The following is a 21,348-nucleotide window of genomic DNA, read 5'->3' as shown; positions in this document are numbered from 1 at the left end:
CTTCCCCGATACCTCACAAGGACGCCATATTCAGTAGCCAATCATCAGACAGTTGTGGCGTCTTTTATCCAATGATCTATTAATACAGCCGGAATGGGCTGGCCAAGACGTCCGTTACGTAGTCTGTCATCCTACCGGCGCCTCTCAGCCGTATAACTGGACTGCATTGCTAAATGTGAGTATAGCACGAGGCCTGCAAATAGTTACATAAATTGTATTCATACATTTGCTATTAATTAGTCCATCATTTATTGATAGAAACGACTGTCCAGCTAGTATAGAATATAGCTTCTTTCGCGCGTCTCATGTAGATATGTGCCAGTCTCTCTTTGTTTTTTCACACGTTAGCTAGTTAGCTAGCATTAACCTTAGCTTACCTGCTATTTAGCCAATGAAGCGTGAATGAAGCTGCACATGCTAGTGCACTACTTTTCTCTAGTGAGCGAGATTGTAGTCGTTGCTGTGCACACAAAATCGGTGTTCATAACTAGGTAGTCGCAGCTGAGCTACTCGTCAGTTGTCTAAACCAGGAGAGATCAAGGTTTTCATTTGGTTTTGACAGTTGGCAATTGTTGGAAGCAAAAATATGTTGTTTACTGATAGTCTTTTTGATTGTAGGAACGTGACCTTTTGCCCTATGATTGTTGTCAGTGGATGTAGATAATCCTGAAGTTAATGATAGCGTTATGACATTTAATGTTATTTTAATGTTATCATACTGTTGACTTGTCCTTCAGCATGGGCAGTGTGTTGGCTGCCAGCTCCCCAAACCCACCCCCAGCCTCAGGGGGTGGCAGTGCCCCAGGGGGCACAGGTCTAGTGACGGTACCACCAGGTTTCACTATGCCCCCGGTATCTGCAGTCCCACCCTCCTCAGGCACACAAGGCCAGCCCGGGACAGATGCAGAAGGCTCTCTCCCCAACCCCGGCACATTTGAAGAGTGTCATCGCAAATGCAAAGGTTTGTTTAAGGCTAATTGTCTTGCTTTCCTCCTGTGGTTCCATAATCCATGTTCTGTTTACTTACAGTCTTTTCGTCTGCTTCTCAGAGGTCTTCCCTGTGCAGATGGAGGGGGTACGCTTGGTTGTCAACAAAGGCTTGAGTAATCACTTCCAGGTCGGTCACCACTTTATAAATGGGATTCACAAGCTCCTGAATAATTAATTTTTTTCTTCTTAGAATTGAAATATCAAAGGACAACAACAATATATACACTAATGGCCAAAAGTTTGGAATAATTAGGAATTTTTAATGTTTTTAATAAGTCTCTTATGCTCACCAAGGCTGCATTTGATCAAAAATACAGTAAGAACAGTAATATTTTGAAACAGTAAAACAATTTAAATTAACCATTTCCTGTTATTTATATTTTTATATATATATATATATATATATATATATATAAGGAAATATATTTAGAACATATTCAGTCACATGAGCCTTTTTGCTGTAAATGGTAAAATATTTCTATTTTAAATAAGTTAATTTTGTTAATAGAACTTTTTACATTCATCAAAGAATCCTGGAAAAAAAAAAGATCGTTTTTTTTCACAAAAATGTAAAGCAGCAAATAAATGTTTTCAACATTGATTATAATAAGATCCATTAATAATAAATGAGCACCAATTTCTGAAGGATCATGTGACACTGAAGACTGGAATAATGGCTGAAAATTCAGCTTTACCATCACAGGGATAAATTTTGTTTTAAAATGTATTATAATAAATATTTATAAAAAATTTTATGAAAAATTTCATAATATTACTTATATTAAATTACTTTTACTTTTTTTTTTTATCAAATAAATGCAACCTTTGAGAGCATAAGTGACTTCTTTTTAAAAAAAATCATTTCATACTTTTTACTGTAGTGTATAACATCTTGATTTGCTTCAGGTTAGTCACACAATTACTCTAAGCACCTTGGGGGACTCGGGGTACAGATTCGGAGCCACATATGTGGGCAGCAAGCAGACAGGACCTGCAGAGGTGAGCACTTTAATTACTTTGTAACTGACAGGCTGACAGAAATTTGACTTTTGATTTTCTGTCAACTTGCTACACCTTTATTTTTTCAGAATGAAAAGATGAGTAGGATATGATGTTTACACCTCTTTTTTGCATTCTGCCCCCCTCAGTCTTTTCCGGTCATGGTTGGTGACATGGACAACACAGGCAGTCTAAATGCACAGATCATCCATCAGTTGACCAACCATGTTCGCTCTAAAGTGGCCATTCAGGTATGTACAGCTTTGCTATCATGTTTGCTGGTTACAGTTAGAGTTATAAGGAAATAGAACAAATTATGGTCCAGTAGACCTCACACATGGCATTGTTTTTAATGTGATTAAGACTTGCTGTGAGAGAAATCATTCCTATAATTTGGTGATAAGAATTGTATTCCTAGATGGCTAAATGATTTTTAAATTACTGCTCTGATTTTTTTTTCTTCTTCTTCTTTGTTTTTTAACTTGTTAAATGGTGCTCAGTGCTGCATAGTGTACTGTTATTAATTGCCTTACTAAATGATGGGTTACAGACGCAGCAACAGAAGTTTGTAAACTGGCAGTGTGATGCAGAATATCGTGGCGACGACTTCACAGCTGCTGTTACCCTTGGCAACCCAGATGTTCTTGTTGGCTCTGGTAACCAATTTGCATTCGCTATTGACCATGACTGTCAAGCTTCAAAAGTTACTATACAAGAAGTTGTTTTTTTTAACACTATATTCCTATTACAGACTACTGTTAAATTTGGGTCCGTGAGATTTTTTTTAAAAATGTTTTTGAAAGAAGTCTCTTATGCTCACTGACACTGCATTTATTTGATCAAAAATATAGTAAAAACGGTAATATTCTGAAGTATTATTACAATTTAAAATTTTAAAATGTAATTTATTCTTGTTATGGCAAAGCTGAATTTTCAGCATCATTTCGCCAGTCTTCAGTTGTGGCCTAAGTGTTAGAGAGTCACTTGTAACCCGAAGGTCACGGGTTCAATTCTCAATACCGACAGAAAAATGTAGGTGGGGGAGTGAATGAACCGCACTCTCTTCCACCCTCAATACCCACGACTGAGGTGCGCTTGAGCAAGGTACTAATCCCCAGTCACTCCCTGGGCGCCACAGCGAATGCCTTCCCACTGCTCCACGGTCTGCTGTATGTGTTCACTACTCACTGCTCCTAATGTTTATGCACTAACTTGGATGGTTTAAATGCAGAGGATAAATTCCAAGTATGGGTTACCATACTTGGCCTTCATGTCACTTCAGTATCACATGATCCTTAAGAAATCATTCTTATATGCTGATTTGGTGCTCAAGAAACAGTTCTTATTATTATCAATGTTGAAGGCAGTTGTGCTGCTTAATATCTTTGTGGAAACCATTAAATATTTTACTGTCACTTTTGATCAATTAAATGCACCCTTTCTGAATTATTGAAGTATTAATTTCTTTCTAAAAAAAAACCTCTTACTGACCCTAAACTTTTGAATGGTAGTATAAGTCTTCAAAAGTCATATGATTGTTTTTTGGTGAGGAACAAACAGAAATGTAAATTATTTACTGATAATCTCCCATATGTAGGAGCTCACATTCACATTCATGTTTCATCTGATAGGTATCATTGTGGCACACTACCTCCAGTCCTTGTCTCCCTCTTTGGTATTGGGAGGTGAGCTGGTCTATCACAGGAGACCAGGAGAGGAGGGCACCGTCACATCGTTAGTGGGCAGGTACACAGGTAATCATTTCCAGATCATTCTTTATCACATTTTATTCAAGGTCTGGCAAAAATCATAATTTGATTAAATGTACTGATTTTACATGCTATCTTTTCATCCTTAGGTAGTAACTATGTTGCCACGTTGACTGTTGGAGGAGCCGGTGCACATGCATCATATTACCACAAAGCTAATGACCAGGTACTTCATGTATAGATGTCGGCCAATTAAATGACAGATCTGTTACTCAAGATAAGATTCTTGGTCTGTTAAACTCACTCCTATGAATCTTAAAACCTCCTACAGCTCCAGGTTGGGGTGGAATTTGAGGCTAGCACACGAATGCAGGACACAAGCATGTCGTTTGGTTATCAGTTGGATGTACCCAAAGCAAATCTGCTGTTTAAAGGTATTGAAAGGCTTTTCTTAAACTGTTAGCATTCAAAAGTTGAGTTGAGATTGAGATTTTATATATACAGTACAGTCCAAAAGTTTGGAACCACTAAGATTTTTAATGTTTTTAAAAGATGTTTCGTCTGCTCACCAAGGCTACATTTTATTTAATTAAAAATACAGTAAAAAACAGTAATATTGTGAAATATTATTACAATTTAAAATAACTGTGTACTATTTAAATATATTTCACAAAGTAATTTATTCCTGTGATGCAAAGCTGAATTTTCAGCATCGTTACTCCAGTCTTCAGTGTCACATGATCCTTCAGAAATCATTCTAATATGCTGATCTGCTGCTCAATAAACATTTATGATTATTTTCAGTGTTGAAAACAGTTGTGTACTTTTTTTTTTCAGGATTCCTTGATGAATAGAAAGTTCAAAAGAACAGCATTTATCTGAAATACAAAGCTTCTGTAGCATTATACACTACCGTTCAAAAGTTTGGGGTCAGTAAGAATTTTTATTTTTATTTTTTTGAAAAGAAATTAAAGAAATGAATACTTTTATTCAGCAAGGATGCATTAAATCAATCAAAAGTGGCAGTAAAGACATTTATAATGTTACAAAAGATTAGATTTCAGATAAACACTGTTCTTTTGAACTTTCTATTCATCAAATAATCCTGAAAAAAAATATTGTACACAAATATTTTGTACAATTGTACACATTAAATGTTTCTTGAGCAGCAGATCAGCATATTAGAATGATTTCTGAAGGATCATGTGACACTGAAGACTGGAGTAATGATGCTGAAAATTCAGCTTTGCATCACAGGAATAAATTACTTTGTGAAATATATTCAAATAGAAAACAGTTATTTTAAATTGTAATAATATTTCACAATATTACTCTTTTTTACTGTATTTTTAATTAAATAAATGTAGCCTTGGTGAGCAGATGAAACTTCTTTTAAAAACATTAAAAATCTTAGTGGTTCCAAACTTTTGGACTGTACTATATATATATATATATATATATATATATATATATATATATATATATATATATATATATATATATAAACACTGTGTGGGTGAGTGTTTTTTTTTTTCTTTTTTCTTTTTTTCTTTTTTTTCCATCCCTCCTGTCGTTTGTTTGATTAAAATTGAAGGGTTAGTTCACCCAAAAATTAGAAATCTGTCATTAATTACTAACCCTCATGCTGTTCCACACCCGTAAGACCTTCGTTCATCTTCAGAACACAAATTAAGATATTTTTGATGACTTCGCTTCATAAAGTTAAGATTGAACCACTGCAGTTACATGGACTACTTTAACGATGTCTTTAGTACCTTTTCTGACCTTGAAAGTGGTGGTTTAATTGATGTCTATGGGGGATAAAAAAAAAAACTCTCGGATTTCATTAAAAATATCTTCATTTCTGTTCTGAAGATGAATGAAGGTCTTACAGGTGTGGAACGACATGAGTAATTAATGACAAAATTTTAAATTTTGCGACTGCAGCAAGTTTATTAGGCTGCTGTCACTTTAAGAGTTAATGCACGGATCCAGTATACTGATACACATGCGTTTGTTAACATAAGACATAACTGACTATGTTTACGAGTCTCGTTAATACGGTCATTTTCAGGCGCAAGAAGATGTGAAAGAGAGCTTAATTCAGTATTTGTGCGCTGTCTGAGACAAATATTCAGTATTTGTGCGCTTTCTGTGTGCGCTTTGGATGTTTGCGCACAGAAGACTACCCACACAGCAAGTAATGAATTGAGCTCCCTTTCGCGTCTTCTTGCAGTTGAATATTTCAATTGGCAAGGCTTAAACTTTCATGAAGATGCAGCACTGGCCCGTCAACTGTTCCGAACATCGTTCATGTTCTCACAATACTGCATTGCTTGAGTTCCTAAAAAAACTCAGTTGACACCATTTGACCAAATTTGGCCAAAATTTGTCATTGTACATCATTATGACTTTAAAATAACAAGAGTTTTTATAATAATTATTAAATAAAATTGGAATGAAAAATTAATATTTCTTTTGTAATATTTCACTCTAAAATAAAACATTTAAGAAAAAAATATAATAATAATTCACCTGAATTACAACTGACGGAAAACCGCAGGAAGTTGATAAGCACTTCTCCTTAAAGTATGGGAAGAAGGTTGGCATATGTTGCATTCTCAAATGCATGTTAAAGTGCCTCAAACTCAGAGCCAATGCAGTTTGTGTGGAGCAGCATTTACTGCAAACCGAGCTCTTCTGAGATGCTGCAAATGCCAGCGAATCATGAGCTGATCACGTGTAATAACACAGTGCCACTCTTCATTCTGAAAAACATTGCATATATTTGACTAAATCACAGCTTATTTGATATGAAAACCTCAATAAGCTATATCTAGATTTTGGTTTCAGTGACTCGTGCAGCCCTACTTAAATGCATGTTCCAGTTTTCTTCCACTGCTAAGCTTACTTCTCCTCTTCAACCTTGTTCTTCAGGTTCTTTAGATAGCAATTGGGTGGTGGGAGCGACGCTGGAAAAGAAGCTGCTTCCCCTTCCTCTATCATTAGCCCTAGGCGCCTTCCTTAACCACCGCAAGAACAAGTTTCAGTGTGGCTTTGGTGTCACTATCGGATAGAACAACCATGGTGATTTCAGAATCTCGACAGATACAACCCTCCACCACGCTTGGACTGGTGCAAAGAGACATGGGGACATGGACCAACACTGAAACGGACTCAGAGACTCCCAGTATTAGTGCGTTGAACCTTCACAAGGATGGACCAGGACAAAGAGCTCGCGGGACAGTCCAAAAGAGCTCTCATCAATCTAAATGTTCAGTTATCTGATAAACAGACAGTCACATAAGGTTTGTTTTTAAATGCACATCATGTGGAAGAATGTCCGATGCATGTAACATTAAAGGTGTTTTGGAAGAAAGTACGTATCTGTATTCAAAATATGATTCAGTCAAATACAGTCCGTTAATGTGGAGATGCCTTTGCTCTGTTTTTTTGCCTTTGTTGAGACAAAATTATTTTTTTGGCTTTTACACGAGACGGTTTTCTTAAGGGCAAAAGACGTCCATTTTTTGATCTATAAACATAAACCACTTGTTTTGGTCTATATAAATGTGGTCAGACGGTTTGAGTGTGCTCATTTTTTACTTAATGTTCTTGTAAGAATTAAAATGATTTAATCTTCAATAATATACTCCATGACATGCTGTTTGTGATGTCAAAATGATGAAAATTCAATGCATGGGAAGCTCTGGGTTGTTTAAGTCAATGCCTGTGTCCCTTTTGCCTGGTTTTGCAGACAAGGCTTAAGCCTAGTCCCAGACTAAAATAATTGTTTGAGCTCTCTTAACTAAAAGCAACTTGCACTGACATATCTTAAAATATGTCAGTGGCTTTGTCTCGAGATGCACACCAGTAATCTTTTCTAAGGCACATTTATAAAAGCTACTTAAATGTCCTAATTTAACTATGGCCTGCCTATTCCTGGCTTAATCTAAGCCTTGTCTGTGAAACTGGAAAAATAACTAGTCACAGAACACTTTTCCTGTATTTGTCCGTTAGGGTCTTAGGGCCAAATTCGGATGCTGGTTTCATATTGACCGGGGCGTAACCAATCAGACTGTCCTTTTTATGTCTTGAAATGCATCACTCTGAATTTTCCACTTGGAAGAATTTCCAATGTTTGTATTATTTTAATTAGTTGTTGTACACAATTAAAGGTTTTGGGGGCAGTCAAAGAGTTGGAGCAGATACTATAATAAACCTGTAAAATCTAAGCTGGTTTTAATGTCCAGTGGAGTTTTTCATGCCTCATGCTGATTTCATGTCTTTGTGACATGGTGGAGTAATATAAAACAGGCTTTTGGCCTAAATCTATTGGATAATTTTACAGTGCAATTGTTGAATAAACATCTGGTTGTGAATTGAGTTGAAAGGAAGCAGGTTTTTATTGTCATTTACAGAGATGAAAAAGAGTCTTGCTCTCATTGACTAAGGATAAAATGTGTAGGTAATTTGAGGTTTGACAGTGAGGCAATATGAGAAGGAACAAATATTTTGGGGTTTTTTTCAAGTCAGCATAGTGCATTTATATTTGTATTACAAACAAGAACTGCAAATGTGTTATATATTAACTATAACAAACCAAATTTTACAACAAAAGCCTCCAGTTCTAGATTTCAACATTCAGGCAAACCATGTTCCCATTTCAGACAAAACAACTAGAACATCCGCGGGACTGATTTGATCAAATTAGGTTTTTCCGCTGTGTCTCTTGTGGTTCTGGATCATTCTCTTCATAACCAGATCCAATTCGAGGTCCGACTGCTGAACATCTCTGTTGTCACAGCCAACCTTTGGACAGCTGTGAAAAAAAGAAAAAACAGTTCTTTTAAATTGTAATAATATTTTACACTATTAATATTTTTACTTTATTTTTGCTTAAATAAATGCAGGCTTGATGAGCATAAGGCTTTTTTTTTAGTTTACATTGACTGGCTGGTGACAGGACATGAAAATGAATTACAGATAAATGTATACTTATTTGGGACAAGGTAAAAACAGAACTGAGCAGTGGCAACATACCGAAAATTCTTCTTATTTTTGTGCTTGGCTTTAATCATTTCAAGTACAGCCGCTTGGTCATAGTAATGATTGCATTTCTTATTTTTCACTGGATTGACCATCTCAACCTGTCAGAACAAGATAAGGTAAAATTAATTTCTATATATTTATGCAATACAAAAAAATAAACAAAAACACCACCACAAATGTGAACTTTTAACTCACGAGCTATAACATCTTGTGCAATTGATAATGTAAAATTATGTTTACCTGGGTGAGAGGGCAGATGAAGTTTGTCTGGCTCTGTGTTACAGCAATGTCCTCATCAAGTTCCTCCTCTTCGTTCTCAGCATCAGTTTGACCTAATTCATACACATATATGCACAAATATACATTGAAGAATGGCACCACTTATGATGTGGCTTTTGTGAATGCTGTGCTGCAAAAAGTGTTGTGTGTCACACCTTGCATGGCATATTTCCTGACACTGTCTTTGAAGGCAACCACCTTACTGTGCCTTTGCAGGTCTGCATCTGAAACTCCAGCCATTAACTCACTAAAACGGTCCTTTACAGAGTTTCTCAGATGAACCATGGCCTCCGGAGGTTCATTTCTGACCTACAGAACATTTGAGAGAAACCCAGGGTGGCTCAGTGGGTGACTTGACAAAGACTTTGTGTCAAAATTAAGCACCGGCAATAGTCAGTAAGACAAACCTGAGCAGTTTTCTCATCAACTGACTCCACAAAACAATTGATTTCTCTGTCCAGTCTGGAACACTCCATAATCATCTCCTCCAGTTTCTTCAGAGATGGACTGTTATTCATACCTGAAATTAGATGAAAGTAGTATGTCTGAAAAAAAAAATAATATTTCAGACAAATATAAATATATGCATCCAATTAAGAAATATATAATAGGCAAAAAGAGATTAATTAGGATTACATATCTTGTGGGTATTATATATATTAAATCAGGGATTTTGTTTCTGAAAGAAGTCTCTTATGCTCACCAAGGCTGTATTTATTTGATAAAAATATAGTAAAAGCAGCAATACGGTGAAATATTATTACAATTTAAAAAACATGTTCTATTTGAATATACTTTAAAATGTAATTAATTTCTGTGTAAGCAAAGCTTTTCAGATTTTCAGCATCATTACTTAAGTCTTCAGTGTCGCATGATCCTTCAGAAATCATACTATTATGCTAATTTGGTGCTCATGAAATATTTCTTATTACAAAACATTGTTTAAAACAGTTCTGCTAATTAAAGGATTAGTTCACTTTCAAATAATTCCTGATAATTTACTCACCCAATATGTTCATGTCTTTCTTTCTTCAGTTGAAAAGAAATTAAGGTTTTTGATGAAAACATTCCAGGATTATTCTCCTTATAGTGGACTTCAATGGCCTCCAAATGGTTGAAGGTCAAAATTACTGTTTCATTGCAGCTTCAAAGAGCTCTACACAATCCCAGATGAGGAATAAGGGTCTTATCTAGAGAAACCATCGCTCATTTTCTAAAAAAAATTATAATAATTTATTTTATACATTTTAACCATAAATGCTCATCTTGAACTAGCTCTCTTCTTCTTCTTCTCTATTAGAACTCCGGCAGTGTAGACACTGCTAAGTGTATTACTGCCCTCCACAGGTCAAAGTTTGAACTAAATTGTCATTTACAATATGCTAGTGCAAGTATATAACAATTGGTTCAAACTTTAACCTGAGGAGGGCAGTAATACACTTAGCAGTGTCTACACTGCCGGAATTCTAATAGAGAAGAAGAAGAGAGCTAGTTCAAGATGAGCATTTATGGTTAAAACGTATATAATTTCAATTTCTTTTTTAGAAAATGAGTGATGGTTTCTCTAGATAAGACCCTTATTTCTCGTCTGGGATCGTGTAGAACACTTTGAAGCTGCACTGAAACTGTAATTTTGACCTTCAACCGTTTGGGCTCCATTGAAGTCCACTATAAGGAGAAAAATCCTGGAATGTTTTCATCAAATCCTTAATTTCTTTTCGACTGAAGAGAGAAGGACATGGACATCTTGGACATGGGGGTGAAAAAATTATCATTAAATTTTAATTTGAATGTGAACTAATCAAATAATCAAACTAATGCTATTTTTGTGAAAACCATGTGATTTTTTATTTCTCGGGATTCTTAGATAAATATCAAGTTCAAAAGAATAGCATTTACTAGAACATTCTAACATTATAAATATATTTACTGCAATTTTGATCAATTTAATGTATCCTTGCTGAATAAAATGAAAAATACATATAAATATAATAAATAAATAATAATAAAAAATAAAAAAAATATATATATATATATATATATATATATATACAGTATATATAGTTGATTAAATGACTTGCTGCTCACCTTGTGCTTCGACTATTCCCAGTGCAACGTCTGATATCATGTCCATACAAGCTCCAATATCTGCTTGACATGACTTCAGAGTGGACAAGGTGGACTGTACTGAGCTTAGAGACATCTCTAGAAGGCATAGGACTGCTCGAAAAGAAATAAACACAAATTCAACCCACAAACTCACGTGCAACTTTATCATTCACTTTCACCTACTTTAACAAAAGCGAACTGCAAGAAACATTTAATTCGATAGTGCACTTAATTTCTCTTTCACCCAACCTCCCGTTGTTTAAACCTGTATGACTTTCTTTCTTAAATGGAACATCAAAAAGATGATGGACAGAACGACAGCTTTAGTCACCATTCAATTGTATTACATAGAAAAAGATGTGTAAGTGATTGGTGACGGTCTCAAACATCCTGCCGAACATTTTTTGATAACCTCAGGGGAAAAGAAAGTCACACCTGTTTGGCACAAAATGATGAGTAAATGATGGCATTATTTTTATTGTTTAGTGAACTCTTTAATAAAACATATTAGCAACTTATTGATCTAAGTGGCAAGCTATAACATTTTTTAAACATTCAAATTACTTATCTGCGATATTTTTAAAAAAAAACATAATAATAAAAACTCGATACGAAACCTTCGCTTTACCAAAAGTAGCGCCACCATGAAGCCGTTTCCGGTTTCAAAACGCCTTGAATGACACGTCAATATAAAAGACTTCTAACCATTTCATAATCATATCTAGTCTTAAAATACTTACTACGTTGCATATAATTGTGTCAAAGTCTGTAAAAAAAAATCGCTGACAAAATGCTACATTTTTTAAATATCAGCATTTTTTCAAATTCGAATAAACCCCATATTTCTTTGAGTGAGTGACTGTTAATTTGACAGTCAAATTTAACGGAAATTCGCAACAAGGACGCCGTGCGCGGCCACGTCATGTAAACTGAACGGGGAAGGAGTAGCGTACACCAGGGTAACCAAAATAGAAGAAGACTGAAACAGCATTTCTGCGTTGGGATCTCAGATTCGTTTGTTACACCTGCGCGTTTTCCAGACCTTCATCGGCGGGGAACCGACAGAGCATCTTCAGCGTCTTTAATCATATGGCAAGATGTCAGATATCGGGGACTGGTTTAAAAACATCCCTTTCATCACCCGTTACTGGTTTGCTGGCTCAATTGCTGTTCCGCTAATAGGAAAGCTGGGATTAATCAGTCCTATGTATCTTGTGTTATGGCCGGAGTCATTCTTTCATAAATTCCAGGTAAGTTTAGATTAAATTAAACCGTAGAGAGACTTTAAGACAACCGCAGCGATGGCAAGGCCTTGTAGGCCTCATCTGAAGTAACGTTATACAGATGCCCACACAGGAGAACTGTGTTGTAGTAAACTGTTGTTGATCAGTCTATAAAGTCTGGTTGTGCACACACAACTCATGGTTGCCGGAGTTATATGTTTTTGTGTTATAATATTTAGTTGTACATTAGGAAGCTTGAATGTTAAAGGTTGTCGAAACGAATAAGTTCGTGCGATGTTGAATGATTATGCAGAATTAGATTGGTAAGAGATGACAAAACCGTAACACATGGGCTACATGTGCATCGGTAATATCCCAACATAATTAATCCCACCCTCCATCTGTCAGTTACCATTAGAATTGTTAAACGAGCTATATTATAGTGTTGAAAGGCAGAAAACGCCGTTTGATTTAAAAGTTGCGCACCCACAGAAAATAAAAAACGTAACATTGAACGCGTCCCAGCCTGGTCTGTGCTCAACCAATGACAGCTGAGTACGCGTCTGGAGACTACTTCCGGGACAGTAAGACTGCCAAATTATTATTTTGTTCCCTTTGCTTTGACAAGCACTTTTTTTTTTACTGTGATGCCAAATACTTTAACCTTATTTACTATTTCTAATTAGAAAATATTTGAGTTTTGTGACATAGAATATAATATAAATAATGGTGTTGTATTTTCCACATTGTGGAGGTCGGCTTTTCTAATGCCTGATTCTGACAGTATGCCTAAACTGTAAGATATTAAGCTTGTAAATATGTAAAAAATATATATAATTAGCCATGGTGTCTCAATCATCAGAAATATAATATTTATTCCTTTAGTTTCCACCAGGTGGCGCAAAGATATTTGTTTATGGGTTAAAAGTGTAAAACAACGTGATGAATGTTTGTAAGACTGGGGTCTGTGGAAAAGTTTAGAGTAAAACAATGTTAAAATAAGATGAAAGTAAATAAATAAAATATTTATTAAAAAATAGTTTAATGGAAGAACTATTTAATTAAAATGAACAAATACTACATTTAACAGTGTTTTACTGAGTAGTGAAAAAACATTATGTATAATAAATATATATATATATATATATATATATATATATATATATATATATATATTTTATTCAAAATAATATTTTACACATATTTATAATCTAAATTTCCCAGTATAAGTTGGAACTTTATACATGAAAATGTATAGGGGTCAATGATGTGAACATATTTTTCTTTCTTTTTTTGTGTCCATATGGTTTAGTTAAATTTAAAAGGGTTAAAAATTCTAAATAAATTTGCAAATTACTTGCATACATTCTCTTTTAGGACAGAGTCTAAAATTTCTGGTTTTAATTCATTTTGAGAGAATATTTGGGGGATGATTGCAAAAACGTCAATGTGGTGTAACCGTAAAAACTGTACCAAATAATTGATCTTGTTTAAAAAAGGTGAAATTCTCAATAATAATTGTCAGTACATAATAGTAAATGGAACACCATTGTTCTGGATATTATAATTAATTTGGGGAATCATGTGAGTCGAATCAAATTCCTGAAGTGTTAAGGCGGCGTAACCACCTTTCAAGGAGCCATTTTGTTCAGATTGTGCAGGAAAACCATGTGACATGAGTATTAACTTAATTAAAATATTCCCTCCAAGGCCAAGTGCTTACATATGTGTCCATGATAATGCCTGTCAAATTTAATTTTAAATTGAAATGTCAAATGGTGTAACCAACCTTTCTGTAATAGGGGCCAATTTAGTCAAATATCCCTAGTTTATGATGCTGATTAAAGATGTAATATAAACTAACCTACTATTTGGAACTATTTTCAAGTTTTCTTTCTTTTTTTTTTTTTCTTTTTTTTTTTTTTTGAGAATTTCACCTTTTTTAAACAAGATCAATTATTTGCAAAGTTTTTACGGTTACACCACTTTGACATTTTTGCAATCATCCTCCAAATATTCTCTCAAAATGAATTAAAACAGACTTGTTCCTCAAAAAACACAATGTATACAAGTAATTTACTAATTTATTTTGAAATTTTAACCCTTTTAAATTTAATTAAACCATATGGACACAAAACAAATTGTGTCACGTCATAGCTACCTTATAAACTTTAGGATGGGGGTCCATCAGATGAGGATGATCATATTTGGGGGGGTCTGTGAAATCTAAACGATTGAAACCCCCCATTTTAAAAGCTGTCATGCAAACTGTGATAGCAGGATAATGCACTTTTCCTTAAGAAAAAAAAAGCCCCCTTAAAGTTATTTTATAATGTGGAATATCTGAAAACCCATATCACACTATCAAGTAATTTTTGTGGCATTTAGCATACATCACATGTCACAATGTCCTTAACAGTGAGTTTTTACTGACAGTTATTGGCTAATGTAGCAAATGTAAATGGCATCAATATTGCTTTTAATCTGTTTCCCATGACACCTTTTTATGAGTGATTCACCTGAAATTCAGGCACAGAGTAATTTGACCTCTGCTAATGACTAATAAACTTCTTATTCATTTTTGTAGCTGCAATTTTAGTTGTAATTTATTTAGGTACTTAGACATTGAGCTCCTATTCATATAGTGTTTATGTGATATATACAGTCCTTGTGTATGAACATGCTGTTATGTAGGATACAACTTTTGTAGGGCAGATATAGGCACTAAGCACAGGCCCAGCTATAGATTGAGGCATAACATGGGACAGTACAGATAAGCTTTATAGAGTGTATATCGCCAAGCCAAGGGCAGCACAAATCTTTTTGTCACAGTGAACCGGTGATCACATTGGCACATTTGTCTTGTGAAGGAACCATTTAGCTGTTGAGAAGCGGCCAAATCAACCTCTCCCCGTCCTCTCGCGGCATACCAATCCTGCTGTGCTTTTTAACCCACTTTTCTCTGTGCTGCAGTGCACAGAGGTCACCTCTCCACACAAGTGAGCTGGCGTGATTTATGCTGCAGTGCGAGAGGGGGCCGCTGGACTGCCTGGCTACTGCAGAGACGCTTCAGACGGCAACATCAAAGCATTGCTGTTCAGCGGATTCACAGTCCCCCAGACCGAAAAACCCTGCTAGCTCAGAGTTTCTGTGAGCCGGAGGGAGGAGAGAAAGCACTAGAAGTGAGGGAGGGATACAGGGAAAGGGAGGAGGAGGACGAGTCAGCCGGAGACTGTGGAGAGGGATAACGTGTGCATCTGCATGTTGAAAGAAAATTAAACACCGGAGAGTTTTAAAAAATTTGTGCAGGGATGTGTGTTTGTTGTTTACTGACCCAGTTTTTCTCACCTGGGAATTACAGAACAGATCTTGATAACAGACCAGATGAGTGTCTGTTCCTCTCAGAGCGAGATGTGTGGCGTAATAGCTTCAGTCGTGCTCAGGCACATGGATAATGAATCAAATCTGCTGTGCAAGCATGGTAGCCACTCTGTTTTACCATAACTTTCAGGCAGTGCTGGTGACTGCATACAAATTGTGCCTGCGGAATATTCTCAGTGCCTGTTGGTTTTCTATACTTCTACTTCAGTTTAAGTGTCTTACGTCTAGCTATTTTTAAAGGAGATTATCAATGACTACTTTGATACATCTGTTTCAATAGGCCAGAATCAATGGGCATCTCCACTTGTGATCTGCGTCAAGCCACTAATGATTTTTCTGTGCTCTCTCAACAGATATGGAGACCATTATCTGCAACATTGTATTTCCCAGTTGGCCCAGGGACAGGTTTTCTCTACTTGGTTAATTTGTATTTCCTCTACCAGTACTCCACAAGGCTTGAAACAGGTAGCTTGTGTGTCCTTAAATCTCTTTTAATAAGAATAACCTCTGACTGGACTGAAACATGCACATAGTATTTTTTTGTTTAAAGGATTAGTTCACTTTCAAATAAAATTTTCCTGATAATTTACTCACCCCCATGTCATCCAAGATGTTCATGTCTTTCTAAGAAATTAAGGTTTTTGATGAAAACATTCCAGGATTATTCTCCTTATAGTAGACTTCAATGGACTCCACTGTTGAAGGTCAAAATGACAGTTTCAGTGCAGCTTTAAACAATACCAGACGAGGAATAAGGGTCTTTTCTAGTGAAACGATCGGTCATTTAAAAAAAAAAAATGTAAATGTATATGCTTTATATAAACAAATGATCGCCTTCCAAGTGGTTCCGCCAAAACCGCACTTTCGTATTCTTCAAAAAGCTTACGTTGTATGTCCTACGCCTTCCCTATTAGCTTTTCATGGTATTTCAAAATGGCACCCCCCTTGTGGCGACCCGCTCCATGTAAAATAAAATGGCTTTTATTAGGCTTCTAAAATGACTGGAGTCTTCATCTTCAATTCATTTTAATAGTTTTCAGTAATATTATTCTTTGTGTAAACTTTTTTTATCAGGAAAAATGAGGGAGTACACCTTTTAATGGGAGTAAATGAAATGTTGAGACATTCCATACTAATCATCATCTCTTCTCGCTTTCACAGGAGCTTTTGATGGAAGACCAGCAGACTACATGTTCATGCTTCTTTTCAACTGGATTTGCATTGTTGTATCCTTTCTGCTCTGTGCACACTGTACTGTAATATTTTAAAAGATTAAATGTGTCATTCAGTGCAGCACAAATATTATTCAATGTCATCAAATGATTTGCATCTGTGTAGCACATACTCGCATTAACAGTAAATGAGTTCAGTCAGTGAATGTGGCATGCTGAATTCAGCATTTTAGTATATTTGGTCCCTTTAGGATGTTTTTTATGCTATACAACTTCCACATAGCAAGAAAAAGCTTTTCTAGGAGGCATGTGCGTTTCCCTTTAACATTTATAATTCAGATAACAGGTTTAATGATGGACATGCAGGTTAGTATGCCTTTTTTTTTTTACCAGTGTAAAGTTTTGATACCTTTGAATTTAAACTATATTATTTATCTGTTTGTTTGTTTGGTTTTTTTTTTGCTAGGTTGTCGGTTAAAAGTTGATATGAATCACAGAAGCTAACACTCTAGACTTGCTGTTACATCAGGGAAATTTCATGCTAGCAGTTAAAATAAAAATTAAAAACAATCTTATTTGATATTGTGTAATAATATCTTTTTTTTTTAAATAATATTTTTAGTATGTACTACCATTCAGAAATTTGGGGTTGTAAGATTTGAAATTTTTAATCCTCACCAATGCTGCGTTTATTTGATCAGAATTACAGTAATATTGTGAAATACTATTACAATTTAAAATATATTTTTTCTATTTCATGTAATTTATTTTTATTTTTTATTTATTATTATTTTTCATGTAATGTATTTTAAATGTAATTTATTCCTGATGTCAAAACTGAATTTTCAGCAGCAGTCTTGAGTGTCACATGATACTGCAAGAATATTATACTATTAATATACTAATTTACTTATTATTTATTATTATAATCAATATTGAAAACAAGAAGAAAATGCAAAAAATGCCCCCTGCCTCTCTTACGAAATCTTTTAATCATTAAATTGCCTAAAAAGCAAACATCTTATATTGTTTAAATGGTCATTAAATGAAGACATTTATAAAAATATTTTTGTATTTTTTTTAAAAACCTGATACTTTCTTGAATGACAACCATTTGTGATTTCTCACTATTCTTCTGCACTCCTGGAATTCCCATTGAGTTAATTAAGCTTTTAAATGTAACATTAATTGTTTAGGGGACCGTTGCATGACACTTAAAAGCGTCTTTTATCAATGTTGTGTGAGAGAAATTCTATTATGTTGTATTAATTTTTAATTTCCCCATTCATTTGTTCATGAATATCGGGTTCCTTGTATTTTGCAGCTCCTGATGATCCCTTTGATCATGTCTGTTCTGTATGTCTGGGCTCAGCTAAATCGTGACACGGTTGTATCTTTCTGGTTCGGCACCAGATTCAAGGTATTCATTACATTACTATAGTATGTTTTATATAAAATATTGATGTGTGTTTTAATGCTCCACACTAAAACCTGTTAATTTTCATACTAACACAGGCTTGTTATCTCCCTTGGGTAATTCTGGGATTCAACTATATCATTGGTGGCTCGTAAGAATCTTTTTCCCCTACACAGATTCATGTTTAAATATCAGTCATTTGATGTAGATGTTGCATAACAATGAGTCATCACAGTCGCATAATTATCCTAACAATAACCATTTTTCCCTTCAGTGTTGTCAATGAGCTGATTGGGAACTTGGTTGGCCACCTTTACTTCTTTCTGATGTTCAAATACCCCATGGACCTGGGTGGCAGGTCCTTCCTGTCCACCCCGCAGTTCCTGTGAGTTTATTGGCTGAAAAGCTGGCCTCGGTTTTCTATTATGAGTCGAGCAATGCTGGTATAAATAAAGTGTCTGTTTATGAAATATTTAATTTATGAATCCATAGGTGAATGAAAGTGATAAGGGTTGAAAATCCCTAAAATGATCTTATGATGCTTCATTGTCATATTCTTCCTTTCATTTCCTTTTTCCCCTCAGATACCAGATGTTCCCAAATCGACGAGGAGGGGTGTCTGGATTCGGTGTTCCTCCAAGCAGGAGACCTGTACCCCAAGAGCAGGCAGGAGGCGGCGGTGGTGGTGGTGGGCGCCATAACTGGGGTCAAGGCTTTCGGCTGGGGGACGACTGAAGCCTTTGACTCTTGCATCAATGGATAAATACAGAAACTTCTAATATCAATGCTGCAGAATATGGATTTTATGATTTGGGGTTCATTTGTGTTGCTTTTCTTCTGACCCACAAGGAAAAGTGACGGGGGCTCTTTCCCAGCGTTACATGTTTTCCTCTTACTCTCGATGTCATATCACACTGTTATTGAGTTTCACAGTGTGTACAGAAACTCTGCAAAAATATGCGCTGTAGCAGAGTTGGTGTAATTGTAGGAAATTCAGGGGACTTTGATTGTGTTTCCCATAATATGACCACATCATTCAACGTAGACAGGCTTCATGTTTCTTGCTCAGTCAAATGTAGCTGATTAATTTCTCTATGAACTGTTCAGTGTCAGTTGTCTGTAGCATGGTTGTTTAGGAATGGTCATGGACTTTAAAACTAATTTTTTTTTTTTTTTTTATCAACTCATTTGTCTAAATTCATTAGGTTAAATTTATCGTAAGTTTTTGTAAGCATTGCTTATGCTTTACATTTGTGAATTAACTGAATTACCAATCAGAATCAGAACACGCAGATGAAAGTGCTGTGCATATTTCAGTCTGTTTGTTACATACATTTAGATGCATATTTCCATCTGTTTGTTTTATAAATTTAGATGCCAGCCTTGTAGTTCCATTTACAGTTAAACTGCCATGCATTTTTCACACATTACTGATGTTCAAACTAAGTTATCCTGTGATACATGCATACATACAGTCTGAAATTTTTCAGAAAGTGAATGTTTTAATGACTAGCAAACAAAACCAGAGACTTAAAGAAAAGAGTTTTATAATTATTTGCACACTGAAAGTTATATTTATGGGCTTTCAGTGGTATCATATTTGATTTAGTATGCACTAAATGACACATTGATTTAATATTATGTCCCTCAACACATTGTTTTGATAAAGGTGCTTTACAAAATCCCAATACCTTTGTGTGCATATGTTATATAATGGTGTGATACAGTCACATTAAAATTATACATGGTGATTTTGCCAAAAATCCTTGTCAAATAAAATTTACTACTGTTCTAAACTACAAGCTTTACTAAAATGTTCAGTTTACATTTCTAATGCTTCATTATTGCCATTTCTTTGAGTTCTTTTTCAATTACTGATGCTACAAATAAACAGCAACTGTGCTCACTAATTTGAGTACACTGATTTCACAGTGTCTTGAGGGACACACTCAGGATACAGGCGCCTTAAAGTTGCATTTAAATTTTGCAGCACCCTGAATGGCGACTTACTGTAAGAAAATTAGCAGCTGTTTGAATTTTTACTCTGGCAATGCTACCATTGTGTAAACAATGAAACTCGGAACATTCAATCATTTGTGTTTTATTGAATTACAGCAGACTGGTTCTTATAAAGAGCAAGCAGGATTCTTGGTAGCAGTACAGTATTCCTGATACATGTCTGAACATGACACTAAAGCAGCAGCAGGAAAAAGAAATACACTTAAGCGAGCTGAAAGCAGTTCACAGCTGAGTAGTGGAAAAATGGAACTATGCCTTGGATACCAGGAAAAGCCAACATGATAAGTATAATTTTGCAGTTACTGTAATATTGCCAAAAATTAGCCTATGACTACAAATAAACATGTGCTGTGCATCACTGTATTGTATTGATTTCTGTTTTTGATTATGTCCACCATGTGGCTCTGTCCCCTTGGCGATAAGGTACAGTATGAGAGTGCAGGCAATGTGTTTATGGTCCAAAGAAAAGTCCATAATTTCACCTCGTTTTCTGGAATGAGATGGTTTTTATTGAAGCACCGCTTGTGTGTGTGTCCACTTGAAATATTAAGTGCCATCATGGACCACACTGTGTTTTATAACAGCTTCACCAGCAGGTGGGTTGGTTTTGTGTCCTCACAAAAATGATTGAACATTCCATTATAAGGGTCAAGGGAAATGTCTTGGGACTCCTATTATAAATGTAACAAAAGTCTCATCTCCAAAAAATTTTACAAATCTGTTGAAGTACAGAAAAAATATTTACAAGGGCCCTTTTAAAAAAAACAAACACATAACAACAAAGCAGTCAAACTTTGGCACTCCATGGTCACTCCGGACAGTGTTTCACAGATGCTCCCAGTCCATCTTGTCTCTGTTAACTTCAGAGTCCAGATATGAGATCATTGGTTCCATACACGACGACAAAGGTCATTCCTTAATCATCAGGCCCATCTAGTTCAGTCATAGCAGCCTGTTTTCTTCTGCAACAGAACAAGCAACAAATGCCACTTGACTCA

The 21,348-nt window shown here is 35.4% G+C and overlaps 3 protein-coding genes across 5 annotated transcripts; 2 read left to right on the top strand and 1 right to left on the bottom strand.

Moving 5' to 3' along the window:
• Positions 1 to 17: 17 nt before the first annotated feature.
• Positions 18 to 7,933, top strand: tomm40 (translocase of outer mitochondrial membrane 40 homolog (yeast)). Of its 2 annotated transcripts, none has more exons than XM_048152989.1 (10): positions 18 to 175; positions 738 to 961; positions 1,050 to 1,117; positions 1,897 to 1,989; positions 2,139 to 2,240; positions 2,540 to 2,645; positions 3,621 to 3,743; positions 3,848 to 3,924; positions 4,030 to 4,132; positions 6,636 to 7,933. In XM_048152989.1, exons 2-10 carry the CDS (start codon positions 739 to 741, stop codon positions 6,773 to 6,775), a joined length of 1,035 nt encoding a protein of 344 aa, XP_048008946.1. In that variant the 5' UTR covers positions 18 to 175; position 738; the 3' UTR covers positions 6,776 to 7,933. The 2 variants fall into 2 exon arrangements, with proteins under 2 accessions (XP_048008946.1, XP_048008947.1); XM_048152990.1 differs by lacking the exon at positions 18 to 175 and adding an exon at positions 210 to 541.
• A 152-nt stretch (positions 7,934 to 8,085) lies between these two features.
• On the bottom strand, positions 8,086 to 12,006 carry nsmce2 (NSE2 (MMS21) homolog, SMC5-SMC6 complex SUMO ligase). 2 transcript variants are annotated; one of them, XM_048152998.1, is made up of 7 exons: positions 11,879 to 12,006; positions 11,118 to 11,249; positions 9,437 to 9,549; positions 9,185 to 9,338; positions 8,991 to 9,082; positions 8,742 to 8,848; positions 8,086 to 8,520 (listed from the first exon to the last, which is right to left on the bottom strand). In XM_048152998.1, the coding sequence occupies exons 1-7, from the start codon at positions 11,886 to 11,888 to the stop codon at positions 8,409 to 8,411; spliced, it is 720 nt and encodes a 239-aa protein (XP_048008955.1). In that variant the 5' UTR covers positions 11,889 to 12,006; the 3' UTR covers positions 8,086 to 8,408. The 2 variants fall into 2 exon arrangements, with proteins under 2 accessions (XP_048008955.1, XP_048008956.1); XM_048152999.1 differs by having other exon boundaries at positions 11,756 to 11,893.
• Positions 12,007 to 12,031: 25 nt separating this feature from the next.
• On the top strand, positions 12,032 to 20,713 carry derl1 (derlin 1). Its single transcript, XM_048152996.1, has 8 exons — positions 12,032 to 12,388; positions 16,096 to 16,207; positions 16,904 to 16,968; positions 17,254 to 17,280; positions 18,239 to 18,334; positions 18,430 to 18,482; positions 18,606 to 18,716; positions 18,916 to 20,713. Exons 1-8 carry the CDS (start codon positions 12,236 to 12,238, stop codon positions 19,064 to 19,066), a joined length of 768 nt encoding a protein of 255 aa, XP_048008953.1. The 5' UTR covers positions 12,032 to 12,235; the 3' UTR covers positions 19,067 to 20,713.
• The last annotated feature ends 635 nt before the right edge of the window (positions 20,714 to 21,348 follow it).

The sequence above is a fragment of the Megalobrama amblycephala genome, linkage group LG13 (assembly GCF_018812025.1).
Source record: "Megalobrama amblycephala isolate DHTTF-2021 linkage group LG13, ASM1881202v1, whole genome shotgun sequence".
Taxonomy (NCBI): Eukaryota; Metazoa; Chordata; class Actinopteri; order Cypriniformes; family Xenocyprididae; genus Megalobrama; species Megalobrama amblycephala.
The sequence above is the reverse complement of the archived record's forward strand: the minus strand, read 5'-3'. Positions and strand labels throughout refer to the sequence as shown.

Bases quoted from the DNA above. Each gene is read 5' to 3' on its own strand.
- tomm40 (XM_048152989.1), top strand. From the start codon at position 739: ATGGGCAGTGTGTTGGCTGCCAGCTCCCCAAACCCACCCCCAGCCTCA. The intron at 962-1,049 runs GTTTGTTTAAGG...TCTGCTTCTCAG, and splicing joins GTGTCATCGCAAATGCAAAG to AGGTCTTCCCTGTGCAGATG. The intron at 3,925-4,029 runs GTACTTCATGTA...AACCTCCTACAG, and splicing joins ACCACAAAGCTAATGACCAG to CTCCAGGTTGGGGTGGAATT.
- nsmce2 (XM_048152998.1), bottom strand. The intron at 9,339-9,436 runs GTTTGTCTTACT...AATGTTCTGTAG, and splicing joins TTGATGAGAAAACTGCTCAG to GTCAGAAATGAACCTCCGGA. The intron at 8,521-8,741 runs GTATGTTGCCAC...TTTTTTTCACAG, and splicing joins AAAAATAAGAAGAATTTTCG to CTGTCCAAAGGTTGGCTGTG.
- derl1 (XM_048152996.1), top strand. From the start codon at position 12,236: ATGTCAGATATCGGGGACTGGTTTAAAAACATCCCTTTCATCACCCGT. The intron at 16,208-16,903 runs GTAGCTTGTGTG...TCGCTTTCACAG, and splicing joins CTCCACAAGGCTTGAAACAG to GAGCTTTTGATGGAAGACCA. The intron at 18,483-18,605 runs GTAAGAATCTTT...TTTTCCCTTCAG, and splicing joins AACTATATCATTGGTGGCTC to TGTTGTCAATGAGCTGATTG.